General features: G+C 36.0%; 1 protein-coding gene across 2 annotated transcripts; it reads left to right on the plus strand.

Annotated features, from left to right (window-relative positions):
- The first annotated feature begins 3383 nt into the window (after nucleotides 1-3383).
- Nucleotides 3384-25871, plus strand: LOC131064780 (mRNA-decapping enzyme-like protein). Of its 2 annotated transcripts, none has more exons than XM_057999047.2 (8): nucleotides 3384-3871; nucleotides 4121-4161; nucleotides 4660-4709; nucleotides 16548-16716; nucleotides 17933-17989; nucleotides 18188-18314; nucleotides 24421-24843; nucleotides 25393-25871. In XM_057999047.2, exons 1-8 carry the CDS (start codon nucleotides 3713-3715, stop codon nucleotides 25447-25449), a joined length of 1083 nt encoding a protein of 360 aa, XP_057855030.2. In that variant the 5' UTR covers nucleotides 3384-3712; the 3' UTR covers nucleotides 25450-25871. The 2 variants fall into 2 exon arrangements, with proteins under 2 accessions (XP_057855030.2, XP_057855033.2); XM_057999050.2 differs by having other exon boundaries at nucleotides 3386-3871; nucleotides 16572-16716.
- Nucleotides 25872-27164: the final 1293 nt, after the last annotated feature.

The following is a 27164-nucleotide window of genomic DNA, read 5'->3' on the forward strand; positions in this document are numbered from 1 at the left end:
GATGTTGATTCACTCCCCTCTCAGCTTCCGATAGTGTTCAACAAAAGGACACTGATTTTGGCTACAATACTTTCCCTCTAACTTGGGTGAACAACCTTGCAAGATAATCATTACATTTAATGTAATGATTATAGAATACCAAGAGAGAATTTTTGCCTCTTCCAAGACCGCACTTGGAGAAGCCCAAAGGTCAATGATTTTTCCACTTCCTAAATCATTAATTATCCCATTATAGGCATCTATATGTGGGGAAAACAATATTAAATAATTATCTTCACAACCCACCTTTACCAGTGCTAGTGGAACTTGGATCACCCCTTATGAATGTATTACAAACAATAGTGAGAATAAATATTACAAATTTATTTTCCCAATACACCCTAAGTGCCTTATAACAATTTCTAAGGATGTTGGAACCATACCATATGATTTATAAGGTAGATGACACCTTAATCCTAATAGATTGAAGGTACAACAAGAGGAGATGAATTAGATGTGAATTGGTCACACCATTGAATATTAGAGGTGTTGTATGATAGAGTCTATGTTCTAACTAGTGGTATGCTAGGAATGGACACATTAATAGGATTTTCTTGGCTAGAGGTAGTAAAATCTAGATCTTGTTCCTTATGACTAGGGACAATAACACCCAAAGGTAACTTGGCATCCTTAGCAAGTAGTAACTTATTATAGAAATTAAGATTCATTTAGGGACCATTTCTATGGCATGCATCCTTTTAGGATCATTCTCAAATTCTTGTATTTATTTCAATGTGGGAGTTGTATGAAGATATTCTATCAACGTGTCTAAAGATGATGGTTGAGTGTTTCAAGTCTCTTCTTGAGAGGGTACTTATGGAGTCATTTGATACTTAAATTCCTCTTGACTTGCTTCTAATTTTTTGTATGTTTTGATCTTGTGGTTGCCATATGCAAATTTAAAGTTTGTAAGTTTTCAAGTTTGTTAAGGTGTGATTGTTTTGGAAGTATGATATTTTGGCTTTTTTTTGTTTGTTTTGGTTGGATGATGTCTTTTGGCAAGAGATATAAGCAACAAGCATGCAAGGACACCAAGAACATTAACAACCTCTAGATTCATAAAGATAAAAGACTTGCTTGTTTTGAATTTTGTCATTTGATTTGATGTAATAAGAAATGAAAGATGAAGACACTTTTCCTATGACTCAATTTGGATTTTTGTCCCCTTTTGGTTTCAAGTGTAGAAGGTAATATAAAAAATCAATCACATAAGACACGTCAACAAACCTGCTCAAGTGGGATTATCGATCCTTGTATGTAAAATAAAAAAAGACTAAAAACGTTCAACTAGGCTTCACAAGCTCAAATAGGGGTATCTTCTATATACCACAAGGGTATGTTGAGGCCTAAATATGTAGATTAAACAAAATAATGCCAATTAGTCGAGAGGAGACGATAATCCACTCTTCACCTTTACTCCTCTAAGGTATAAAATCTTAGAACTAACTCAGATTGACAAGATTCTACCTCAAAGAGGTTTGTCTTTGGACTCACCCCCCACTCTTTACACTCCATTTTGATGTCATCCCCTAGAGTGACCACTTCTCTAGACAAGGTCCCTAAAAGAAAAAAAACAAGATCAATTGTTTTTTATTACTCAAGCTTGCCACCAAGACATAAGAGGATAGTGTATGTGAGTAGACCTTGGGTATTAAAAGACAATTATTTATTTTAAGCCCAAATACAAATACAAAAAGTTGATTTTAAGCCTTATTTCTATGAGAGGAAGACACACAAGCAAGATAGTCTAAAGCAAACAATGATTCTATGATAGATAATATAGACTATGATTGATTTAAAAATGTAAATGAGAGGGTTTAAAACAAGTGCACCTAGATTTAACGCTCCCAAATCTTGTTTGAAAACCCTTGAACCAATATGATGAGCTCCAAACTAGCTTTTATCAACCTCAAATCAAGTGTGTGAAAACATGCCAGACATGTGATAGTCCAAAGAAAAGAAGTTTATCGCACTAATTGATTCCTTGTGATAATATAATATTTCAAGGATCATAAAGTTTAATGTTATGTTGCGACAAAATAGATACATAAAGAAATAAATGCACATCACAAGATGACAATTTTTCTTTGTTGCTTTTGACCTAGTCAAATAAGATCTAATTATTTTACATTATTTTTAATCCCAAAAATAAAAATACAAAGAATATACCCTTGTTAAATTTTTGAGAGCTTTCCAAAAATATTAAAATTCCATTAAGATTCCTTAATTGTGCCCTAGAAAGTTGATTTATGAAAAAACCTAATTTACAAAGATTTATTTTTTTATTAATTATTTGATGTCAAAATAAAAAATATAAAGAACAAATCCCATCTAAATTCTTAGAGCAATTTCTCATTTTTTTCTTAATTGTGATAAAAAAATTAATATTTATGAAATCATAAAATCATTATCTCACTAAAAATGATGATATGTATTTGATTTTTTTATTTTAGGCTCCTAAAATAATCTCCAACCTGTAGTAAAAAAGTTATAGAAAAATTCATAGTAGTTTGAGACATATCATGAAATCTTTGAAAACTTTAGCCCGTCTTGTCTTAAACTTTGTTTACACAAGGTTAATCTTGATTTTTTTTTAGCAAAACAACAAGATAAGGTTAGGAAAATATCTAAAAAATATAAATTAAATAGGGATGTGGGTCCCAACGGGCATGCCAAAATGTGAATGATGAAAATTTAAATCAAACTAATGGAAATAATTCAATGCAAATTCCAAAATCTACATTCTCACAATTACGAAATGAAGCCTAAGATCTATACATATATCAAATGATAACCAATAATACCATAGTAATGACCTTAGATTACTCCATTGTTATTTGATATTTTCTTGAATGCCCGATGTAGTTTTTCTCCCAAAATTTGTAATATAACTTTAATATCATCATGACAGTATGAAGCCTTGATGTTTGATAATTGGTGCTTGATAATGATAGTGATATCTCTTGATAATGATAATGCTCATGAAAGTGATAATTTGACTATAGTGTAGGTGCTCAAAAGTGCTAGCTAGGGAGAATGAATGAGTTAACATTTTATTTATATGCCTCACACAATATGTGATCAATGGTGAAGATTAATTAGAAAGATCAATGGATGAGAAAATTAGAGAGAGGGTAAAACCTAAAATGCACATGGATTGATGAGGTGTAAGGATAATGTAAGGTGTGAACGCATAGGGAAAATAAATAAAATAGTTTTATTTAGTTTTTTTACAATACCATTTTATGTGAGATTAGGGGCACCTTAAAGCCTTAAACAGAAAACTAATCAAATAACCTCCCCACGTGGGACCTTTTATTATTATGTTGTAACCTTACCATTTTCTATTAGACGTTGTCTTTTTTTAAAACGATTATGAAATGCACATCGATTCTGTACAGGCGATAGTTTCGCCATTCCTGTGAGGGAATCAAACTCGCGACCTCACTGCGACGAAGAGGTTAGTACGAGAACTAGAAGACAATTTCACGATCGAGGGTTTCGGACTGGCTATTTCGGTCTCACGAAGAGGCCCCGAAAACCCAAGTAAATTATCAAACGCGTACTCAATAATAAACTTATAACAGATTTGTCTGTTACAGAGGTGGAAACCACTGGAGCTGCTTCTTATCTATAATTAGGGTTTTTTAAAACAGCAAAACAGGGGGCTGCAATGTCCCAAAATGGGAAATTGACGCCTCAGTTGGATAAGGAAGCCACCAATATGCTTAATCTCACCGTTCTTCAGCGGATTGATCCCTATGTCGAACAGATCCTCACCACCGCTGCGCACGTCACATTCTACAAGATGGACGTCGAAACCACAACATGGGTAAGCGTCTTTTAGAATTTTCCTTCTTCTTTCTGTAGCAATTGCTCAGCAGAGACATTGTAGATGGGCTAGAGATTTGTAAGAAATGCGTTTAGTTTGTTTATAAAGTGTTGTAAGCAATCTCGCTTTAAACCCTCGAAAAATCAAGGGTTCAAATTATTTTTAGGCATACTAAGCAATTTTTGCTAAATTTTGTATAGCATGATTGCGAATTTCTATAAACTTATATTCCCTTTTTTAAAACTGTAGAGCCGCAAAGATGTCGAAGGTTCGCTCTTCGTTGTGAAAAGGTAGCTTAGTTTTGTTCTTCTCTTTTGGTCTGCGCTTTTGGTGCTTCAAAGGATGGATAACATGTATCAATTCTGTTTTTTCATGCAAGATTCTTAATTACTGTTGAGGAAAATTGTGTTTACATGATAAACTTAGAAAATAATTTTGCCCACTTTTTGGGAATTTTTTTCATATTGGTACATTTTAAGCAGCAGTTTAAAAAGTACGGGGAATTAGCCTATTAAGTTTTTCCAGAAAGCCCATTTAAAGCGACAGTTCAAAAAGTAGAGAGACTACAAGTTTTTTGTCCTTGTGGTGTTTTAGAAATTGGAAAAATTGGGAAGCATTCATAAATTAGAAAACCGTAAAATATAGAATGCCGTGTTTTCCAGTGAAGTCCTAAGACGGTTGTTGTCTTTGATTACTTGGGACAGATGGGTTTGGGTTGCTAAGACATTCCTTCATTTCTGGTGATTCCATCTCACTATGTTTTTTGGTTTATTGTTTTTGTTTAACAGGAAGACGCAACCGAGGTTTCAGTTCATTGTGATGAATAGGCGTAATACTGGTATGTGGTCTATCAAAAAAGTAGTCACACTTATCCACACATCTGATAAGCTGATATGGAATTTTAATGAAGTTCTCTCACTGTTTTTGCCCATTACACTGGTTGAGTGTTTGCTAATTCATGGTGTTTAACCTCATTTTTGGTTGGACACTTGCGTCTTATCAAATTTGGTGCAGATTACAGAATTTACTACCAATTGCCCCACCAGACTAAGGTAAGAGTAGTCTGGTAAAAGTGCAGCCATCTATAAATAGGGTTACATAGGGATGTGTCTCCTTCCCTCCCAAAACTCTGCATCCTCAGGACATCCCCCAGCCATCTCCCTTCCCTGAGGTCTTTGTTGACGCATTTTTGAGAAGCCTAATTATGAAACCCTAAAACCCTTCTAAACGCTCAAACCTCCCTTTAACTAAGCAACTCCACCCATTTGCAACTTGCAATTGCAACACTCAGTTTGCATTTCGCACTTATTGCTGTTAACAGTTGTTTGTTTTTTTCAACTTTGAACTTATTGCTATACCTATTTTTGGACGTTTTATCATTTTGCAGCTTTCAATGAATTGTGATTATTTTAATGCTGGTATACTTGAATCAATGAACATCAAACATTGAAACTCAAATTTGATGAATTATTTGAATGTCTAAAACTTAAATCTTGATGTCATGCCCATCCAAACATGTAAAAATTTAAATATATCTCTATATCTTTCTATCTATATATAATATTGCCATCCCCCAAAAATACTCCACTGGACTGCTGTCTCTGAAATGTATATCCATTCCCTGCCATCCCGGTCCCAAAAATGATGCAGAATATAGCTGTAAATGCATCTATGCATATACAGATAAGTGCATGTGCACATATGCTTATATATGTATAATATATATGCATATATAGATGTTTTTATGTATATGTACACATATACATGTACAAATAAATAAAAGCGCACCCGTGTGTGTGTGTGTGAAATGAAAATTACAATTAATAATTTAATCTTCATATTGCTCTTCTTTGAGAGGATCAAAGTGAACATATGGTTTGTTTGAGCCATAATCAACTGCAGTGTCATTCCCACTAGCCATGTTATATGTAGATTTTGTCTCATCTAAAGAGACTATGACAAGTTGTGCAGTAGAAGCATCTATGCTCATGACTTATATCCTAATTCTTTGTTGCCCCCTTGTTGTAATTGGGTGTCTTATGTGACGAGATGCAAGTTGGAATGCATATGAACCAAATTTTGAGCTTTTCTGCAGCCAAAAGGTTGCAATTAATTGAGTGAATAAAAGAGTATATACTCCAATTTTGTTCAACTGAAGAGCTTGCAACTTGTTGAAATTGCATATAAACCTAATGCAACATTTTCAATTATAAAATACGAATTAAATAAACAACAACAAATTAAGAGTAAGGAAGTTAAAATATTTTCAAAAATAGTTGAGATAGAGTTTTTACCAAGAGGTTGTGTTGTGACGTATTCACACATCGCCCCATTGCAAATGGGGACCCCTGCTTTTTGCTTTCTAGGGTTTGTTTTCTAGGTCTTTTAGGGTTTTGTCTGTTAGCCTTTGCAGGATGAGTGCTGTCGAGGGGATTGTTGGATTACAGGCTTTGCTTGAGCCAAGGTGAGTCCACAGGGCCCCAGAATTAGGGTTTCTTTGAGAGTCTTCCTTAGGGCCTGGTTTTGCTCTCGTTGCTAATTGTGTCTTGCTTTGTGAGTGGGTATCATTCTTGAAGGTCCGAGCTAGGTCGAGTTGGTGAGTGATGAAGTTTGGAATGTCATCCTGATCTTCAAATGCCCTGAAATTAAGTCTGGAATGCTCTGATCCTGAAATTTGGCTAAGTCTGGAATGTCCTGATCCTGAAATTTGACTAAGTCTGGAAAACTGAAGAATCCTCCAAAAACTAGATTTTGCAATATAACTCCTGGAGGTCCGAAACCACTCTCAAACATCCTGAAAGTATATATGGAATATAACTTAAAGTATAAGTGACATGTCTCTTATACTTAAATGTGATATTCCATAAAATGATCCTGACGGAGAGTCCAAAATGTCAAATTTCGCTCCTGACTCTTCCAAAGGGTCCAAAGCGAATTTCGCTCCTGACCCTTCCAAAGGGTCCAGAGCGAAATTCTCCATAAGACATTCTACTTTGACCAAAACCTAGAACTAATGCATTCCTAGGCTTGAATGAAGGTAAAAATGCTTGTTTGAATGAAGAAATGTGAAAATGAAGTCAGGATCTTGGCCAAGATTAGGAATTTCGCTCCTGACCCTTCCAAAGGGTCCAGAGCGAAAATCTTTATAACTCTTGTTTTCCTCCTTATTTTGGCTAGGCGTTGGCTTGATGGGAGATGAATGGGTATGTTTTTGCCTTGAGAGGGAGTTTGATTGATTTTGAAGAACAAGATTTTGGCCTAAAGGAGAATTTCGCTCTTGACCCTTCCAAAGGGTCCAGAGCGAAATTCATCATAAACTCCATTTGCTACCTTGTTTGACCTTGAAACCTTCTTCCTCAGGTGGAAAATGATCTAAGTTTGCTTCTTGAAGTGGTTCAAAGTTTGAAAAATGAGTAATCTAGCCTAGAATGAGATTTTCGCTCCTGACCCTTCCAAAGGGTCCAGAGCGAAAATCTTCTTAAAGCTCATTTCCTCCTAAGTTTGACTAATTTTTGATTTGCAGGGTATCTTGGAAGGAAGGATGGACATTCTTGTTGCCTTTGAAGTGTTTGAAAGCGTTGAGAAATAAAGGATTTTGGACCAAAATTGGAATTTCGCTCCTGACCCTTCCAAAGGGTCCAGAGCGAAATTCCTAAAAGCTCTTATTTTTGCAATGAAGAAGATCAAGTTTTGATTTGTTATGACGTGGATGGAAGAGAAATAACTTGTCTTTGCCTCTTGAGGTCGTTTTGAAAGGGAGAAATGAAGAATCTAGCCCAAGTTAAGATTTTCGCTCCTGACCCTTCCAAAGGGTCCAGAGCGAAAATCTCTCTAAGAGGCATTTCTTTCCTTATTCAGCCAAATCTTGATGACCAAGACATGATGAAAAGAAGAATGAGCATGATTTAGCCTTTGAGAATGTTTGGAAGTTATGAAAATGAAGGATTCTAGCCAGGAAAGTGAATTTCGCTCCTGACCCTTCCAAAGGGTCCAGAGCGAAATTCCTATTAGCCTACTTTTTTGACCTTTCTTGGACATGAAACCTTGTTCCTAGGGCAATGAAAGATGAAATCCTACCTTGCAAAGAAGTTTCAAGTTGAAAAAATAATGATTTTTGGTCAAGAATGAAAATTTCGCTCCTGACCCTTCCAAAGGGTCCAGAGCGAATTTTCTCAAAACTTCTTTTTGCTATCAAGTTTTTGCTAGGTCAAGTGTGGGATAAGGCAAAATCAAGAGGAAGTTGCCCTTAAGAGTGACTTTAAGTTGCTAGACACCATGAAAGATGAAGGAATTGAGCCTAAAAGAGATTTTCGCTCCTGGCCCTTCCAAAGGGTCCAAAGTGAAAATCCTTAAAATCATCTTTTCTTCCAAATTTTGAACAAAGCCAAGCTTGGACAAGCATGAGAGAGGTTATTTGGATTGCTTTGGAGTGGATTTTGGTCACCAAGAATGCAAATTTTGAAGCCAAATGAGATTTTCGCTCCTGACCCTTCCAAAGGGTCCAGAGCGAAATTCTTAAGATCACCCTTTTTTCCTTGCAAATCAAGTCAAGATTTTGGTTTTTATACCCTGGAGAGGAGTGAGGCAAGATGTTCTAAGTCTTGGAGGTAATTTGAAGTTGAAAGGATGGCAAAATAGCCCTAAAACAAGATTTTTGCTCCTGACCCTTCCAAAGGGTCCAGAGCGAAAAACCTAAAATCTACCTATTCCTTTCAAATTTATGCTAAGCTATGCCTAGACCAAGGTGAAAGATGCCTTTAAGATTGCCCTTGAGTTGATTGTTGTCTCCAAGAATGATGATTTTAGGCCAGAGGAGGAAATTCGCTCCTGACCCTTCCAAAGGGTCCAAGGCGAAAATCCTTCAATCACCTATTTTGCCTTGCAAAATCAAGTTAAACTTGGGTTGGACGTGAGAGAAGTGTTTTCTAGCCTTTTGAGGTGAGTGCAACTTGAAATGATGGAGGAATAAGCCTAAATTAAGAAATTCGCTCCTGACCCTTCCAAAGGGTCCAGAGCGAATTTTCTCTAAATCACCTTTTTTCCCAAATTTGTGCCAAGCCAAGTGCTGACTAGAGCGAGTTTTGATGGGAGAGGTCCTCAGGAATGACTTTGACTTAACAATGATTATCAAACTTGAAGGAATTGAGCCCAAAAAGTGATTTTCGCTCCTAACCCTTCCAAAGGGTCCAGAGCGAAAATCTTAAAACCACCTTTTTTCCTTGCAAGTCTAGTCAAACATTAGGTTTTCATGGCTTGGATGGGTGCGAGGAGACATGTTCTTGCCTTTTGAAGTTGGTGTTGAAAATGATGGAAATTAGCCCAAACCAAGGATTTCGCTCCTGACCCTTCCAAAGGGTCCAGAGCGAAAATTCTAGGATCACCTACTTTCTTTGCAAGACAAGTTGAAATTTTGATTTTTATGGCCTAGATAGGAGTGAGGCAATGTGTCCTTAGTCTTGGAGGAGAATTGAAGTTGAAAGGATGGAGGAACATGCTCAAAACTTGAAAATCGCTCCTGACCCTTCCAAAGGGTCCAGAGCGAAAAACACTAAAACCATCCTTTTCTCCAAATTTTGTGCTAAGTCAGGCCTAGACTAGGGTGAGAGAAGCTATTTGGAATGCCTTGGAAAGATGTTTATCCACCAAAGATGCAAATATTGAGCTAAAGTTGGAATTTCGCTCCTGACCCTTCCAAAGGGTCCAGAGCGAAATTCTTAAAACCTCCATTTTTGCCCCAAATTTACATCAAGCTTGGTGTTGGTTGAGAATGAGGGCGTCCTTGGGCATGTATCTAAGCAAGTATGATCACAAGATGAGAAGAATTTGAGCCAGGAATGCAAAAGCCCCTGACCCTTCCAAAGGGTCCAGGGTGAAATTCTTATGGAGCCTATCCTTGGAAAGGATTTTAAGCAAACTTCATTTTGATATCTTCTTGTTGATGATTTAAGGTAAGAAATGCTATGTTGAAATGAATTTATTATGTGTCCTTAATCGTCTCTTGATTTGTTTTGCAGATGAAAGAAGAGCAGACATCATCAAGGACGACCTCCTCCAGCCTAGCATCGACAGGGACGACCTTTTCCAGCCTAGCATTTTAAGGGAAGGTACACCATCCATCCTGCACATCAAAGACAAAAGAAGATCAAAGCAAGGGTCCGTTGGAGAAGCAGATAGTTTCAGAAGAGTTAATTAAAGTTAGCTTCTCAGCATCACCAAATTGAGCATCAATCAAGTGTCAGACAAGGTGGCATCCCAGTCATCACTTTTCCAGTCGGGTTGGTCCACTTCAGCATGTCCAGATTCAATGTACCTGACTCATCAAAGATGGCACTAACTTCGATGTACCTACCCCGGCTATCCATTGGTCGAATATTCCAGAGAAGACATGTGTCCAAATAATGCAATTATTTCATTGGTCAGAATTAAGTTTGTTGTAACAAACCCTAATTAGGGTTTCATTGTAAAATCTTGGCCATTGATCTCAAATTGATCTGAGCCATCGAATTGTATTGAGGGCACTATATAAGCCCTGGCTCCTCATTTGTAAAGGCTAATAGTTAGTCATTAATAGTTAGAAGGTGAATAGTTAGTTCATAGAGGTTAGAATAGCTAATGATTAATAGCAAATAGAATGGCAGTTAGAGTAGAATAGGAGGACAAGGCAAGAAATTGTTGCCTTAATTGTAAAGACTTCTTTTCATTGAAGATATGGTGGAATATATTGTTTCTTTGCAATGTGCATGGTCTCTTGTTGAATCTTCATTTTTGATGATAGATGATTAGATTGAGTGAAGAAAATTGTTGAATGCACCTGTGTGGAATCTGTCTAGTCCATACCACTAGCCTCTTACTAATGGTAAGTGCGCCCTGCGTGGTCAACTGGCATAAAATGAGCTTAATCTTAAATCGTTACACGTCTATTGTTCATACATTATCTTGAATGGTGATCATTGTCAGATGGTGTATGATTTGAACATATTGGAAGCATCCCTTAGAAGATTGCACTGAGTTGGTGTTGAATTGTTCAACCTGATGGTGAGACCCAGCCCAGTAGGACTCCACCTAGTCATTCATCCATCTTCTCGCATTCTAGGTAGTAGAGTAGACTTCCTGAACCCTGCATCTTTTGCCATTTGTTTGTCTTCCAGTTAGTGAATAGGACTTGTGATTCCAGCAAATTAGACGTTCAGGTCATCAAGTGTAAGTCCCCTTGTGATTCCAGCAAATTAGACGTTCAGGTCATCAAGTGTAATTCCCCTTGTGATTCCAACAAAATCACAACATACCACAAAGAGCGAGTAGAGCACCTACATACAAGAACCTTAGAGTTGCCTCGACTGATCCTTCGGCAAGATCTTCAGTAGTCGGGAAACTTTGCTCAAGAGAGGATAAGGTACCTTTAGGTATTTTATTTTGTGGTTGGTCGTGTACAAAATACTCATCAATAGGTTGTAAGTAAATGGAGCCTTGGCCATGGATGTACCACCTTTCATGAGTATCTTTCTTTTTCTTGTCTAAAAGAGCGCAAACATCATGATTCCTAGAAGATATATAGTGGCCAACCTCACCCAAGGTAATCTCATATATTTTCATTTGGGAATATTCCTGTAAATACCATCTAATCTATATTGTGCCACCCTTTTCAGCATGGAAAATATTTGTGTTGTAATATTTTGGGGACAAAGCAAATGCTAGGAGATGCAAGGGCATGGTTATCTTGTTCCCAATGATCAGCAATGATGCTTTGGATTCTTTTAAAATATGTTTTTATTGAGGTCATTCTTCTTGGCTTCTATTATAGTCCTTATTTTTTCAACCATGGAGTCCATGTCATCATAAATTTCACTCAAACATGGTTGTTCCATATTAGTATATACCTAATCAATTTTTTGATCTACTCATTGAAACTCGAAATATATTTCACACAAGCCCACCACCCATCATCTATGATCAATGCTTTTGACCTGTTGGGATATTGTTGTATTTGAGTACCTTCATACACTCAAAAGAGTTTTGATGACTATGGTGCTCAATGGCTTTGGCACCTTCACTGGTCATTTGAAGATGATTGTGTGATGTGAGTTGATTGTCGACTAGCTTGCCAGTTCGGGTTCGGGCACCGGTTCGGGTTCGAAGAACCGGTATGGCAAAATTTTGAAAAGGGGTTTGGGTTCGTTAATACAAAAACATGTAAATTATATATATATATATATATATATATATATATATATTTTAATATTTGTGCAGCCTATAAGCATGAATTAAGATTAGCATGTCACATAGCATCATATAAACAACAAAACAAACATAAACTTGTAATCATAGCATCATGATCATACCATACTAGCATCATATACATCAAGTTTAATATCAAAATGACAAAATATTCAAGTGTCATTGTTTCAACTTTCAACAATATAAAGTTTAATCATCAAATGGATCAGCTAATTCATTCTCCTCCTCCTCCTCATCCTCCTCATCATTGACATTAACATTAGATGAGCCAACGCCACTTGCACTTGCACTATAAGTTTGCTCGCCCTCCAAGTCATCAGTGTCAATGCAAGAGGCTGAGAAGCAGGAGCATCCAAATCAGTATGCTCTGGCTCTATATCCCACATCTTCGTTTCCCCTTGTGTGTAGTCACGTTGTTTGTGTGAAAGAAGACGTAGGTTGGAATGCACATATACTAAATTCTCCGCTCTTTTTGATAGCAACCTATTGCGCTTTACCGAGTGGATGAAAGAGTATGTGCTCCAATTTCTTTCTAAAGCAGATGAACTAGCAACCTATGAAGACAAAGTAAACAATTAAAGTTATACATTAATAAAATTAAAATGGAAAATTACTAGCAACCTATGAAGACAAAGTAAACTATAAATAAACTTGTGATAATTTTAATTAATTAAACTTACTTGTGATAAAACTTTTACAGCGAGGGGTTGTAGGTGTTGGAAGCATGCACCATGTAAATACCACCAGCTATGAGCATCCTTCTTGGATCTATGACGAAGTGCCTCAACACTTAGACCATTCCCATTTGCGAATTCTATGAACTCATTTGTAACAATATCTCGCAAATCATCATCAGGATATAGTCTAAGAAATGCTGCCTTGTACCCGTCAGATACTTCTAGATCTCTCCATGGTGGAATCCTTCCTGGTTTATCAAGAAACTGATTGCTATAGTACTTTGGTGTCAATGTATAGGCAAGAAGATGCAAATGACTGGTCATCTTATTCCACCTTTCTACAATAATTACTTTCACTTCTTTGAAGAATTGCTCCTCGGGGTCATTCTCTTTTGCATTTATAGTGAACTTTATTTTTTCAAGCATTGAGTCAATGCCATCATAAATCTCACCAATGCAAGGCCTATCCATGTCGGTATAGCGAATCATACTCATAATGGGTTCAGTGATACTTAGGAGATATGTAACAAGATCCCACCATTTCTCATTCAATATTCTCTCCCTTATTTTTTCTGCCCTCTCACTGCTACTCTGCTTCCATACAGTCCAATTGTTGTTGATCACCATATTGCATAGTGCCACTCTAACTTTCACAAGTAGTCTTAAGACGATTGTGTTTGATGCAAAACATGTCTTAGCAACCTATAACACAAATTAATGCCAAAATGATAAAAAAATAAAGCCAAAATTTAAAGAAGAATACACAATATAGCTTACACAATGATATTATGAACATTGAAATTAAAAAAATCAGAAAATGTAAAATTAAATTACTATTTCACTTACCTTCAATAGCTCCAAATTCGAAAAGGATCTAAAAATCCCTTGAGACATGTGGTGGTTTGTGATGAACATCTGGATGTCCTCAGTCTCTGCATACACATCTCTGATCCATTTTATTTTAGTCCCAATCCTTTGTAGCATAACATTGAGTGAATGGACCACACAAGGTGTCCAAAAGATGTGATCATAGCCTTCCTCAACCAACAAACCAGCAGCTCTACAATTTCTTGCATTGTCCGTTATGACTTGGACAACATTGCGGGGTCCCACTGACTCAATGGCGGAGATGAGAATTTCTGCAATAAATTAGCCATATTTTACTTGGCCCTCACAATCCACAGCTTTCAAAAACATTGCCCCTTTAGGGGACACCGCTATGACATTGATCAAGGGACGATTTTTAGCATCTTTTCACCCATCTGAAACAATTGTTACACTTGTCTTTGCTCATGAATCCCTTATGGGTTTCAATGCATCTTCAACCCTCTTCACCTCTTTGTCAATAATGTTCCACGTACCTTCTCATAACCTGGGCCCTTATACCCTCTTGGAGCTTCATTAACACTTTTTATCATTTGCTTCCAATATGGGGAGCGAACTACATTGAAAGCCAACCCATTTGCACAAATGCACCTTTCTATATCTTGGTTAGCAATGTCTCTACTCTCATTTTGAAATGCGGTTTCTAAAGGCCCCTTTGTTCTTTTTGCGTGTTAAGGGTGGTTCATTTTCAAGTTCATTTGTGGAAAAGAAGGGGTGGTCTTGTACTACAACATTGGGATGAGATCGGGCTTGCATTCCCCTTGTTTTCTTTGCAGAGGTTTGAGTCAATCTACAGGCTTCTCTCTCTTCTCTCTCTTCTACCTCCTCATGCTCCTTAAAATATTTCATCACTATCTCATCTAGTATAGAGTTACCATCTTTTCCAGGGCATTTTTTGATGCCTCATCCTTTTATTCCACATGAATGGCCTACTACCCAATAATATGAACTATCGCGTTCAATACCACATCCTTGGCATCTCCAACAGAATCCCCCACCTCCTAGAAGTGGGTTTAAAATGTCAACATACTTCCATAAGGGAGAATTCGGATCATTTCTTTGTTTTGTAATTGTTTGTTCATTGCTAACGGAGGAAGAGGTAGATGCCATTCTAGTTCCTATGGAAAGAAATAACATAAACATATTCAAAAACAAAAACAAAATAATGAAAAACAATTAATGTTTCATGTTTGAAAATTTGGGAAACAAAAATAGTTGGAAAAAAATGTTAAAAAATCTACCTCTTGTAGGCAATGGGAGCTTGTAAATGTATGGAAATGATGCTGCAGCACTTGTTGAAGCTTCAAAAATCAATCTTCAACTCCTCTTATTTGATCTTGGAAGCCAAATTTTGTTCACCCTTTCTTCAACCTGCTCTCATAAAACTTTTGTTTGCAACACAAATGAGGTGAAATGAGTGAATATAATGTTGTAGAAGTCACTTTTAGGGTATAAGTTTCACTTTTTACATGGTGGATTTTTAAAAAAACTAAAATTTTGCATAAAAAAGTGCGTTTTGGGCCACCTAGCCATCTGGGTTCGACCTGGGTCTGCTCGGGTTCGACCTGGTTCAATCTTGGTCCACCCGGGTTCGAACCAGGTTGAACCCCCTCTGGGAAATTCAAACCCTGGTCGAACCAAGGCTGGACCGGACCCGAACCAGGGACTCGGACTGTATCGGACCCGAACCAGGGGTGTCTAGGGGCGAACCCGGTAAGCTAAACTGTCGACAATCTAACAATGTATAAAAGAGCAAAACAAGTGAAAAAATATAAAAGTAGATGACATATCAAAAATAAGCCTTTAACAACTCCAACATGGAGGACCTAAATATGGTTTTTGACATATGATGATTTGATTGAAACATGTGAATCTGTTTAGCATTAATGTGTATTTTTTTTATTTAGTCAATCTCTTTGTCAATCTTTTGCATCACCAACTTGAGGAAATGGATGACACATGGTGTCTAAAAAACATGTCCATACGTATCCTCCATTGTTAAACTAGTTTCCTTGCAATTTTTAATGTTATTTGTTATGACTTAGATGACATTTTTGGTGCCTGCCATCTCAATGGATTCAATGAGGATCTTGGCAATGAAGTTTGTATCCTTCACTGGCTCCTATCAATGAACTGCCTAAAAAAATGTTGCCCCTTTAGGGCACATGGAAATGAGATTAAGTAGTTTTCTATTTTTGCTTTTCTTTCATTCATCAAAATTGATGGATACTCATGCTTTGAGCCATGCATCCTTGATTTCCCTCAATGATGCCTTTAGAAAAACTTTTTCCTTGGAAATTAAGCTGGTGTGTGCCTTTTCATACCCAGGAGTAGTGTAATCAGAAGTTGTATTGGTGATTGTTGTCACCCATAGTTGTTAGGAAGCTCCATTATAGGAATATGGATCATGTACTAGTCATTGCCTCTACTTGTAATTTATGTGACTACATTTGTTTAAAGCACAAAGTTGTGTCACACTTTTGGCCAACTCAATTTAAGCATTTTTAATTAAAAATCAATTTTGGTCAAACATATGATCTAGCTAGATTCATTTTAGCTAAGTTTGATACAACCACATCTTTTCCAATTGAAAGTGTTCACTAAAGCCAAAGGCATATGTAGCACCACTTTGAGGCCAATTAACAAAATAAGTAGAATTATTAAAAAAATTGATGTGTCAGCAATTTCTACTCATATACGTTGTAAATAACATTTACATGAGAGAGAAGGTACAAGAAAATTTAATGTCTTGAATGTGGCCTGCCGACATAAGTGACAAAAATTTATTTTCCAAATCATTTGATGTTTACTTTGAACGTTAGTTTGAGTTTTTACTGTACTTTGTATAGTAATATTACTTGACCAATATTTTTTTGCAGTTTCTGATTTTGTATTACAAACAGAGAACTTGGTACAGGATCTACTTGGCGGTTTTCAATTTGAGGTTCAAGTTCCATATTTGCTTTACCAGAGTTCAGCCAAAGAGGTGACTGGGATCTGGTTTTATAACCACCATGAATGTGAAGAGATTGCAAATCTTTTTAACAGGTATACAGTAGTCTTTTTAAATGTTGTCTCATCCTATGTTTTACAATAAGAAAAAACTGAGCAATAACTCCACAGATTATAACAACTGTATGATTGTCCTTGATATCTTTTGTTATTGTCTAAAAGTTAAAAAAAAAAGGTGGGCATTTTATTTATCCTTGCAATAACTTAAGTCGGTTTTCATTGAAAACATAATTCATATTCCTCTTTGTAGGTGCACTGAACTTGTGTCCCTTTTCAGAGGAATACGCAATAGTAAAAGTATATATTTAGTCTCAATGTCTATGGCATTCACAATAGTATTTCCAGTGTGTTAGTGTCTATTTTTTATTTCCATTCTCATTACCATATTCATTATATTGTTTTTAATAGTTTAATTTGAACATTTCCATGGTGCACTATATCTATGGTCGGCAAGAAATTAGCATTTATTATACCTCATCCCATACTTATTTTTGTTCCTGGTGATATGGCTAGAGAAATACATGTTAACTGAATCCTTTACTTCCTATGTCACTTTACTGGGGTCCATAGTATTTCCATTGAACATTTGCTTGGATTTTGCCTCAAATTCTCAATATTGAGGATATTGGTTAAGGCTTGGATATGTTTATATTGGAGATCTTATGGTTCTGATGAAGGACCAATCAAGTATATGGTTATGTTCGCATGTATAATCTCTGATAAGTAAAACTAAAGAATCGCTATGCACGTGAGATTAGGGAGCATTACAATATTTTTTGCAGCTGATTCAGTGAAATTGTCTAATAATCACTTATGTTAAATCTTTTTATGTTCTATACTTGTCAACATAATTTTTTAGGGAGTCTTGGAATGCATTTAGATTTTGTGCTATTTTGCAAGCTGCTTGTTTCAAGTCTCATTAGTTGTTTATTGGTTATTGGAAAACATTAGTTCATTTCATTTCTTCAAGTATATCCTGTGAACATGTGATTCTGTCAGGATTTACTATGTATCATGTAATATCTGCTACTATGTTCAGCTGAAACTTATTTTGTATCAGGAAGCTCTGCTTGCCATCTGTAGTTTTTTGGAAAATTGATTACTAACGTGTTTAAAATAATGGTGTTGATCATCATTCCGACATGACATGTGTGTCTTGATTCTCATTTATCAGCATCTATTTGTAAAAATTCAGAATCTGAAGGATTACCATCAATGCTACTGTTGAGTTTGTTTTCTGGTTTTGGTGCAGGATACTGAGTGCCTTCTCCAAAGTTTCTCCAAAACCAAAATCATTTACACCTAACAGGTGAAACAACTATTTTCCTAATAGACATCATGCTTATATTTCTTCCATTTTTTTTTCCCGTGGATTCCATTGTGATGGCTCAGCAGTTGTATTGACAGACCTGATACTCTTTCTATTTACATTGCTTGATTGTCAAGCCATCTTTTGAACTGTAATTTTGATTTTATATTTATATTTTGTATTGATTCTTTTCTGTAGCTCTGAGTTTCAAGAGCTGGAAGGAGTTCCAACTTTGGCAATCATGGAGGGTCCTCTAGAGTCTACTGAATCAACTCCAGTCACCGATGCAGAGGTTTCTGAAGAGCCCCTTGAACATTTTTTTGTGGTATGTCTCTCTGGGTGATATATTCCTTTGAAATTTGCAGAAATACAAATTGCTAATAAATACAAAGATTAGAAATAACTGATTGATAATAGTGGTCTAGAGTCTCTAGACTGTGCTGTCGTAAGGACAACTTCGACAAGTCACTAATTCTTTTTTGGTGTAGGAGACGGTGCTCTCTGAAACCTGCACGAGCTATGTCGTGCCAAAATTTATGTTCCTTTTGTTCTGCTTGCCTTTTTAACGTATCAAGCTTTGAAAAGAATGTTGTTCTGGACAGTCATGAAATGGTCCAGTAGAAAAAATTGTAGCATTTGTTTATTTGGCTATTCAAAATTCAACAAGCTTTGTTACCATTACAATTGTTGGAAGTAAGCTTTTGTCTAGTTGTAGTTCTGATGATATTGTCTTTCAACTCCAGATTGTTTATGCTCAAATAATCATGGGCTTGACATAAGTATTATGACCTAGTGTTTACATTCATTTCTCAATGTTAAGTGGGTGATAGTTTTCTTTTTATTTATTTTTTGTGTTGACATATTTAATTTCTTGCAGGATTACACAGACCTTATCTTTTCCATCATATCACGAACCAAACATTCTTAAAATTACATGTTAACGGATCCTTGTTTTTCTTTGCTCTTTTCTTGAAAGAAAAACTTTTCTTCATGTCCAACTCAAGATAGTGTGCTTTGGCAAATGCTTCATCAATGTCCTTTAGTTTGGTAATGAGCATGTGCCTCTTGAGATACCCAAACAGCCTTCCAATGTATATCATCAATACTTTCTTGTCCATGATGTCCCTTCCCAATTGGACAGCCCACTTCCGAAATTTTGCAGCTCTTGTACACTTTATTCTTGTCTTCTATAGAATTAGTGCTGCTACATTACACTATCCTTCTATGGAAAACTGGATAAAATTGCTTCTTGAGCAGCAATTTGAAGTCATCCCACTTTGAAATATGTGCAACTTTATGACATTCCAAGCTTTCATACCATGTCAACACATGACCTGAACACATGACCTGCAAGTTTGAGCTGTCTAAAAGATATTTGTTGATGTGAAGTGAGGCTGGAAAGACTAAAATAGACCCCCTTTTGCGAAATCCAGTGGTCCAATTTCTTGGCACTGAATTACCCTGGCTGAGTATCAATTTCAGCTTCAGCCTTGAAGAAGCTACCCTTTGATGATTCTCCTTGTTTCAGTTCACACTTTTCGACCTCTCTTCTTATTGTGTTCTTTGTATCCCTAAGATCTCTGCTAGATCAAGTAGAATAGATTCCAGCCTATCTATTTTGCCCACCCTACTTGAAATTGTTGTCAAATTGTCTTCAAGCTTCTTAAATCTCCCTTCTCTGCCTTCATCTTCCCTTCCCATTGCTCTTCTTTGCCCTGCCCAAGTTCTTGAATTAATGTTAAATTCATAAGTTTCAAGATTGTCACTTCCACTCGATCACCACATTTAATACTTCTGAATGATCTTACACTCTAATACCACCCAATCTAAAAAGAATTGAATACTATGCTTAGAACTCTCATCAACAAATGAATATGCTAACTCTCTTTATCTCATACAAACTCTCAACGTTGTATGCAATATCTTCTTCAGCATAAACATTGAAAAGAAATGCTAACAATGAAAGGAAGCACATGGAAACATTTAAAACAGAATTCATGCACCACAAAAATGAGACACATACAAACATATAGCTGGAGAAACTCTCAAAGGGAAGAAAACTCCAGGGAATGCAATATTTTGCCTGATGCAACTAAACCAGAAGTTGTACAAGCACTACATTACCCATAGGGTTATTGAAACATACAAAACATGTCTATGCTGCTCCTTAATGCATGCTCTGCCTCAAAACTTGATAAAACTTTGTCCATACTCCAAGCAATCCCATTCCAAAAGCAAAATTAGAAGTGTGTACCAAGTGCCAATCTTCAAAATCTCAGTAAAATTTGAAACATACCCATATAGACACGTCCCATACAGCTGCAGAAACTCTCAAAGGGAAGAAAAATCCAGGAAGAGTGCAAGTTTTTGCCTCATGCCACTATATCAGAGGTTGTACAAGCACTACATTATCCATAGGGTTCATTGAATGTAATGGCCCCTTCCCAATTTGCCCTAAGATCACAATTGCAACAAATTAGGGTTAGTGTTATGTCTTACCAAATAAATCTCTTTAATGGTGCAATCCTGGATTTGAATCCTGCAATCACAACATGAATTTCAATCCTACAATTATTAGAGTTAGGTGATTACATCATATTCATAGATTATTAATAATGCAAGCATATTAGGATTTGGGAGAAGGGACATGATGGGTCTGCCCAAAGCCATTTCTACACCAAGTTCAAGATGGATATCTACCACAGCCCTCTTGCTTGGCGGTTTGTATCTGGTTTTCCCATCAATGTCTCATCCCCCTAAAGACACTTTACATCTTGTGGAATTGGGCAGGGGTCGTGAGTTACTTGGCTCTCTATGTAAGTGTCCTCTGGTCGTAGGAGCCATTACGGTCAACTCTAGAACGGCTTACTTAGCCTTGTATACTCCTTTTGCTTACACCACAGGCCCTTCCTCCAAGGTGGGTTTCAGTCAATCAAGCACATCTCAAATATACTTAAACATTCTTTATTATGCTAAATAACATGTATACACATAAGACAGTGATTGGCAGAAATATCAAGTATACCACTGAATATATGTCTGAGAATAATAATCTGAAATGATTTGGGTTCTGCTGTGATGAATTGGACTGGTTTCCTTTTTGACTGCTGCTCCCTATCTTATGGGACGATGCTTCTTCTTTGCTGTACAATCTTCTTGATGGATTTGTCCTGCTTCCAATGGTCCAATGGGCTGGACTGATTTTGATTGGTGTTGATGATTTGCTGGATACTGATATTCTGAAGATGTGTTTGTATAATTGATGATTCCCAAGTGTGATTGTTTCCATTTGCTGCCCTTCCCTTTTAGACACTGCTCTTCATTGTGTCATTCCCTGATCGCTGGTTTGCGGAGACTAATTAATAGGCGATTTCCTAAATTTTTTCTCTGGGTCGGCCCTTCAACAGTTACAACTTTTCTTTATTATTTCTTATTTTGAGTCTGCCATCTCTTAGGCGAATTTATTCATTTCTTTGTGGGTCGGCCATCTCTTCAATAGACTGGGTTTTTTTTAATGATTTATGACTGTGACAGATAGAATTCAGGCGGGGCATAACATTGAAACATACAAAACATGTCTACAGTGCTCCTTAATGTGTGCTTCTGCCTATATCATAATGAGTTCACCATATTACTGATAATTAGTTCACCACTAGTTACAAGTTTGCCTGCTATGAAGTGACGAATTGCATTCCAGGTACTACTGATATTAGCAATCTGCATCAAAGCCTTTGGGAATGTTCTAGACCACCCCGCACACCTTCACACACTCTTTGCCAACTGCTGGTCTGTGTGTTCCAATCAGTTGTACGATTTGTTTCTCCCAAGTGAAGTCTTTAATAGTGACCTGCATGTTGACCCCAAGGGTCCAAAGTGTTTTGATCAATTAATTGATCAAAATATACATTGAACAAATAAATTAATATATATAAATATAGTCAATATAGAATAGTATTGATATATTAAATAAATATTATAACTGAATTAATATATAATCCTCTGCAACATGGTTCCAATTTATGAACCATCTGCTAGACAGACTGTTTCATTCACTTAGACTCATGTGGTACCCATGCGAATCAACATTCAGACTGATCCAAAGAAAAAGGGACCTTTCAAGGTCCTTCATAATGGATTTCTCTTCTTCAATGTCTACTTTGTGGGAAGTACTAAGTCTCATTTCATTTTCCCCATTTTTGTAAGTCTACAAATAGCATCTTCAGCCGGATGAAGAAGATCAGTGATAATTTATGTTTTGTAATTTTAGTATGATCTGTAGGGATGATTAATTGTACTTATCTTCAAGAAGCTGTTTTAAATTTTAATGTACTTGGAAGGGTCTAGTTAATATCAGTGTGGGCTCTTATGATGCCTCACATCTTAGCTTTTGTTCAATGGATGTGCGTAGAAAGGTTGAGCAGACAAATAGTTTCCCTTTGATTGCTTTGTCTCATGTTGAAATTACCTCCAAATTATCGATCCATCATGATGATGGGCCACTTTGCCCTAAATTCATAAATTTAGAATGAAATAAGGGCAAAACTTAGAGATATAATCTTCGTTCAATTTTTTTTAAATCCTCAATGAGTTTAGACAACAATGTAAATATAACTCATGAAATACATCCAATCCTAGGTTTGGGATATATATGTATATATATACACAACCAATATTAACAGTTACATGGAGACTCAACCATAATGAGGGTTGGAAGACATGATGAGGTGTCCCAAGTATCCTCTACCCTAGGCCCAACAACAAGACCTTATCCTTTGTGGCCTCATGTGGTCCTTAACCATCACCATGAGGTGGCATACCTAGTGAGGGTTTTACACCATTCCCCTCCATCATATCAACCTCTCATCTCTTATGATTGATTCACTTCAACAATAAGGTGCCTTTGACCCTCATTTAGTCATCATCCTAATACCTTGACAATTTTACTTGTATTTGTGAGCCATGGTGGAGAAGTGTGGAGAGATTGTGGAGAGTGCCCTAGAAACCATCTCTTCCTAGACCCAAAGACCATACCCTTTGTAATCCTTTGGTGTCTATGGGCTCATCTTGTCTCACTTCAAGGTGGCGTATCTAGAAGAGTGTCCATACAGCGTACCCCTCTCACAATACTTTCACACTTCCCTCACCATGCTTAGAATTGTAAAATATTTATGTTCACTATAATATTAATCATTGATTAACTTTCTTAACAGCGTTATGTTGTATTATAATTTATCCAGTGAATGTTATCAATATTGATAGTAATTTAATGTTATCAGCTTGTTTCCAATACCATAACAGCTTGTATTAACAGTGTTGGCTTTAGATTACTATATCATGTTGATACTATTAAGTTAATAGTATCATTATGTATCATCAGAGTTGAGTTGTGCTAATATTATTAAATTGTATTAAATATTAAATGCATTAACAGTATTTACTGTATTAACAATATTAGATTATGTTAGCAGTGTTAATATTAACAAGGTCAGATTTACTATTAGTGTTAATTATATTGTTAATACCAAGCTGAATCAACAGTTCCATATATTCATACTTTATCAGTCCGTATGGCTGCTGTATTCCCCTCCCATACTATCCCCTCCTTCTATTTCGTAGTGAGTCTGTGTGCTGTACCTTGCCTTTCTCTTATCCCCCTCCCAAGTGAGAGTATGCTGTCCTACGTAGGAGAGGGAGGGTCAATTGTATTTAAAACCATTGAATGGTTAGGACCTCTCCCAAAGACCCTTTTCTTAGTACGTGCCTCACCAAGTTAATGGATCACGTCTATTCCTAAAATGCAGATCGGTGCTTTCAAAGCATTGATTATGCTAACTAGTAAATTATTAATAATAATAAACATTGATCGATGTGGGGAAGGGATGAATAATCTAATAATAAACTTTAATAAATTGAGGATATTTACTCACATACCTTAATAATAAATATGAATAATAATAATAATGAATATTAATAAACATGAAAATAATAAGCATTAATAATTAAAGATATTAATAATAAATATGAATAATCAATGATATAAGTAATAATCAAGGGTGTTAATAAAACAAGGATATTAATAACAAATATTAATAATCAAGGATATTAATTAATGAATTATGGATAAATTTATTGTAAGTAATACAATAATCTTTTGATCAAATGGGAATAATTGAAGCAATGAATACTATAAATGAATATATTATGGGGAACATCACATGGGCCCTAAACATTGATGATCAAAATTTTTTAATCACAGTTTTTACACAGAAATATGATTGTCTCATAACTATAGATGCTTTTAATTGTTTTCCAAACTTAGATAATGCCTATCAATTTATCATCTTCTTGCATCTTTACATGCAGTTCTTTGCATGATGTTAAATGCATTATTGACATTTCAAGATTTTTTTCTTTCTTAAATTTGTTCGCAGGAATCAGCTTCCTTGATGCCATCAGCAGCTACACACAGTTTACCAAGTTGGTCACTGAGAAGTTCTTCACCAATGCCTACACTAATGCCTCTTCCATCCCCTCCTTTAGCAGCTCCATCTGTGCCAATGGGTTACATGGGTCGAGTGGATGTTGGCACAAGCCACCTCACAACTCCCATGAAACCTTCTTTCTTTGTACCACCACATTCCTCTTCAACACTGATGCCTCCACTGATTTATTCAGCACCAACAGCTCCACCACTTCAGCCCCCTTCATATCTGCAGCCTTCACATGGGGAACCACTTCTTCAACCTTTCCCTCCTCCTGCTCCATCACCATCTCTTACTCCAGCTTCAAGCATGAGTCATGGGCCAATTATGACAAGGGATGGAATCAGTAATGCACTACTTAGATTACTAAAGGTTTGTATGTTGATTCGAGGTTATTTTTGTTAGGTTTTCCTGTATCTATGTTCTTGAAAACTGTCATTAGTGGTAGCAATCACAACAAGCATACAGTACTTTCTAAAGTGAGTAATAGGTATAAGTGAACATTTTTATGACAGATCTTGTATATAAAGAATTAAGATTGAGAAAATACATTCAAAGGATGCGTCTCTGACATTATATACCCTTGCTTCCAAGCTTCAGTTAATTAAGTTACTGTTCTATTCTCCTAAAGATTTAATCTATTATGTGAAAAGCTCTTTCCGTTCTCACAGGGGTTCATGCTCTGGACTGGATATGATGTATATTTACGATTTTAATACAAACTATTTTTGAACTTTTAATAGAAACTTAGCTTTGTTTCCAAGTCTATCTTATTTGTATAACTTAAATATATTTACTGTTGGTGATAGGAATATCTTAATCTGTCTTCTAATTTAACTTATGGATTTTATTTCTGTAGGTTTTATTCGACATCTTCCCATGCTAATGCATATTTATGTTATTCTTTGTTTCACTTAACAGAATGAGCATTTCATTGACATGGTGTATCGGGAGATGATGAATGCACACCTTTCATGAGGATGTTGGGAATATCTTCTGAAGTTTATCGGATTGTAAACATGTTCATTTTGGCATATATTCGTATAGTGTTTTGCTATATGTGATGATAGAATTATGTAATATTTTGTATCTAAAAGATCATCTGAGAGCTATTAAACCTTGTAGAAAAGAGTGTTCAATTTGTACATTACGGATGGTTAATCATTTTACTTTTTCATTTTTGCAGTAAAGGTGTAATATTTTCGTTTGTTATTTTTCATTTTTAACATTACTTTCGATGATACTTATTTATTGAGCTCTCTGATATTTTGTTACAAGAAAGCTGTGGAGAGATGCATAGTTAAATTGTTGAAAGCAACATGTATTTCTCACATAATGTAGTGAATTGAAATCAAGAACGATAGTTTGGATCTATATAATATAGATGCCATTTATACTGTGTATTTAATGAGCACTTAATGTTTTGCTACTGAAAATCGGTAGAGATCTAATGGTTTTTTTTGTTATTTTTCATTTTTAACATTAATTTCCATTATACTGTTTTAATGAGCTGGCAACATTTTGTTACTGCAGGCTGTAGACAGATGCACAATTAAATACTTGAAAATGGTATTGCATTTCTTACACATTGTAGTGAACTGAGATCCAAGAATCCTAGTTTGGGATCTATACAATACTCGACATTCATACTGTTTTTAATCAGCTCTTAACATTTGGCTAGTGGAAATCTATACAGGTGCATAATTAAAAATTTGAAAGAAACCATTGTTCCATGGAGTTTTGGAATGAGAGGATGTGGGAATAGGTTTAAAGGATGGGGGGACTGCGGTTCATAATTTGGGGATAGTAGGGGCGGTGGGGGCGGCAACACAAATCTAAGTTATAAAAGGTCTTGAGGTAATTCTTACCACACCATGTTTAAATGACTGGACTAGAAAGGCTGGTTTCATAAGATAATTGGAATTAAGATTATATATTTAAAATGGATAATGAAACCTTGTGAATATTCAGTTTTCTGTCATAATGGCAAGGATAGTTGTGTACATCTAGATGAATTTTTTTCTAAAACATGTTAGCATTTACAACAAAATAAGTAAAGTGACCTCTTTGTTCCTCATCAATGTTGAACAGCAGGAACGACTATCTGGAAATAATCCATATCTTATTGAAGATTTCTCTCGAGTTCCTTCTTCATGGTGTGGATATTTAGACTAGAAAATCCCCTTCATGGGGCTGGTGATGCATTTGGTAGGATTATAAATAGAATTGAGAGATCTGGTCATCCCTGTATCCTGGCTATTCTGAGAGTTGATCATACTTGTATCCTAGCTGTTTCTGAAGGCGCTGATCATCCACGATCTTGCTAATTCTGGTTCCACTAGCAGAAAACAAACTGATGAGAAGTGCTCTCATTATTGATAGTTAGAAACATATAAGGGATTTTCAGTGGTTCAGTCCTATGGAACATTACTCTATTAACTCACTCCATTCTGAGACGAAGCTCAAGAAGATAACACTAGCAAATATTTGCATGCTCTGTTGACATATATGAAAACCAAAGTTCATATGAATAGAGGCATGTGAAGTTGCATTAAATTTTGAAGTGGTTTTTTAATTAAATAATAAATTGAACGACTTTAGTTTTGGTGGTGGCAACATTTCTTGCAGGATGGATGAGGAATGGCTAAGGGTCCGCTTGTTGTCTTCACAATGGTAGGGAGTCTCTTGACTGC

The sequence above is a fragment of the Cryptomeria japonica genome, chromosome 11 (assembly GCF_030272615.1).
Source record: "Cryptomeria japonica chromosome 11, Sugi_1.0, whole genome shotgun sequence".
NCBI lineage: Eukaryota > Viridiplantae > Streptophyta > Pinopsida > Cupressales > Cupressaceae > Cryptomeria > Cryptomeria japonica.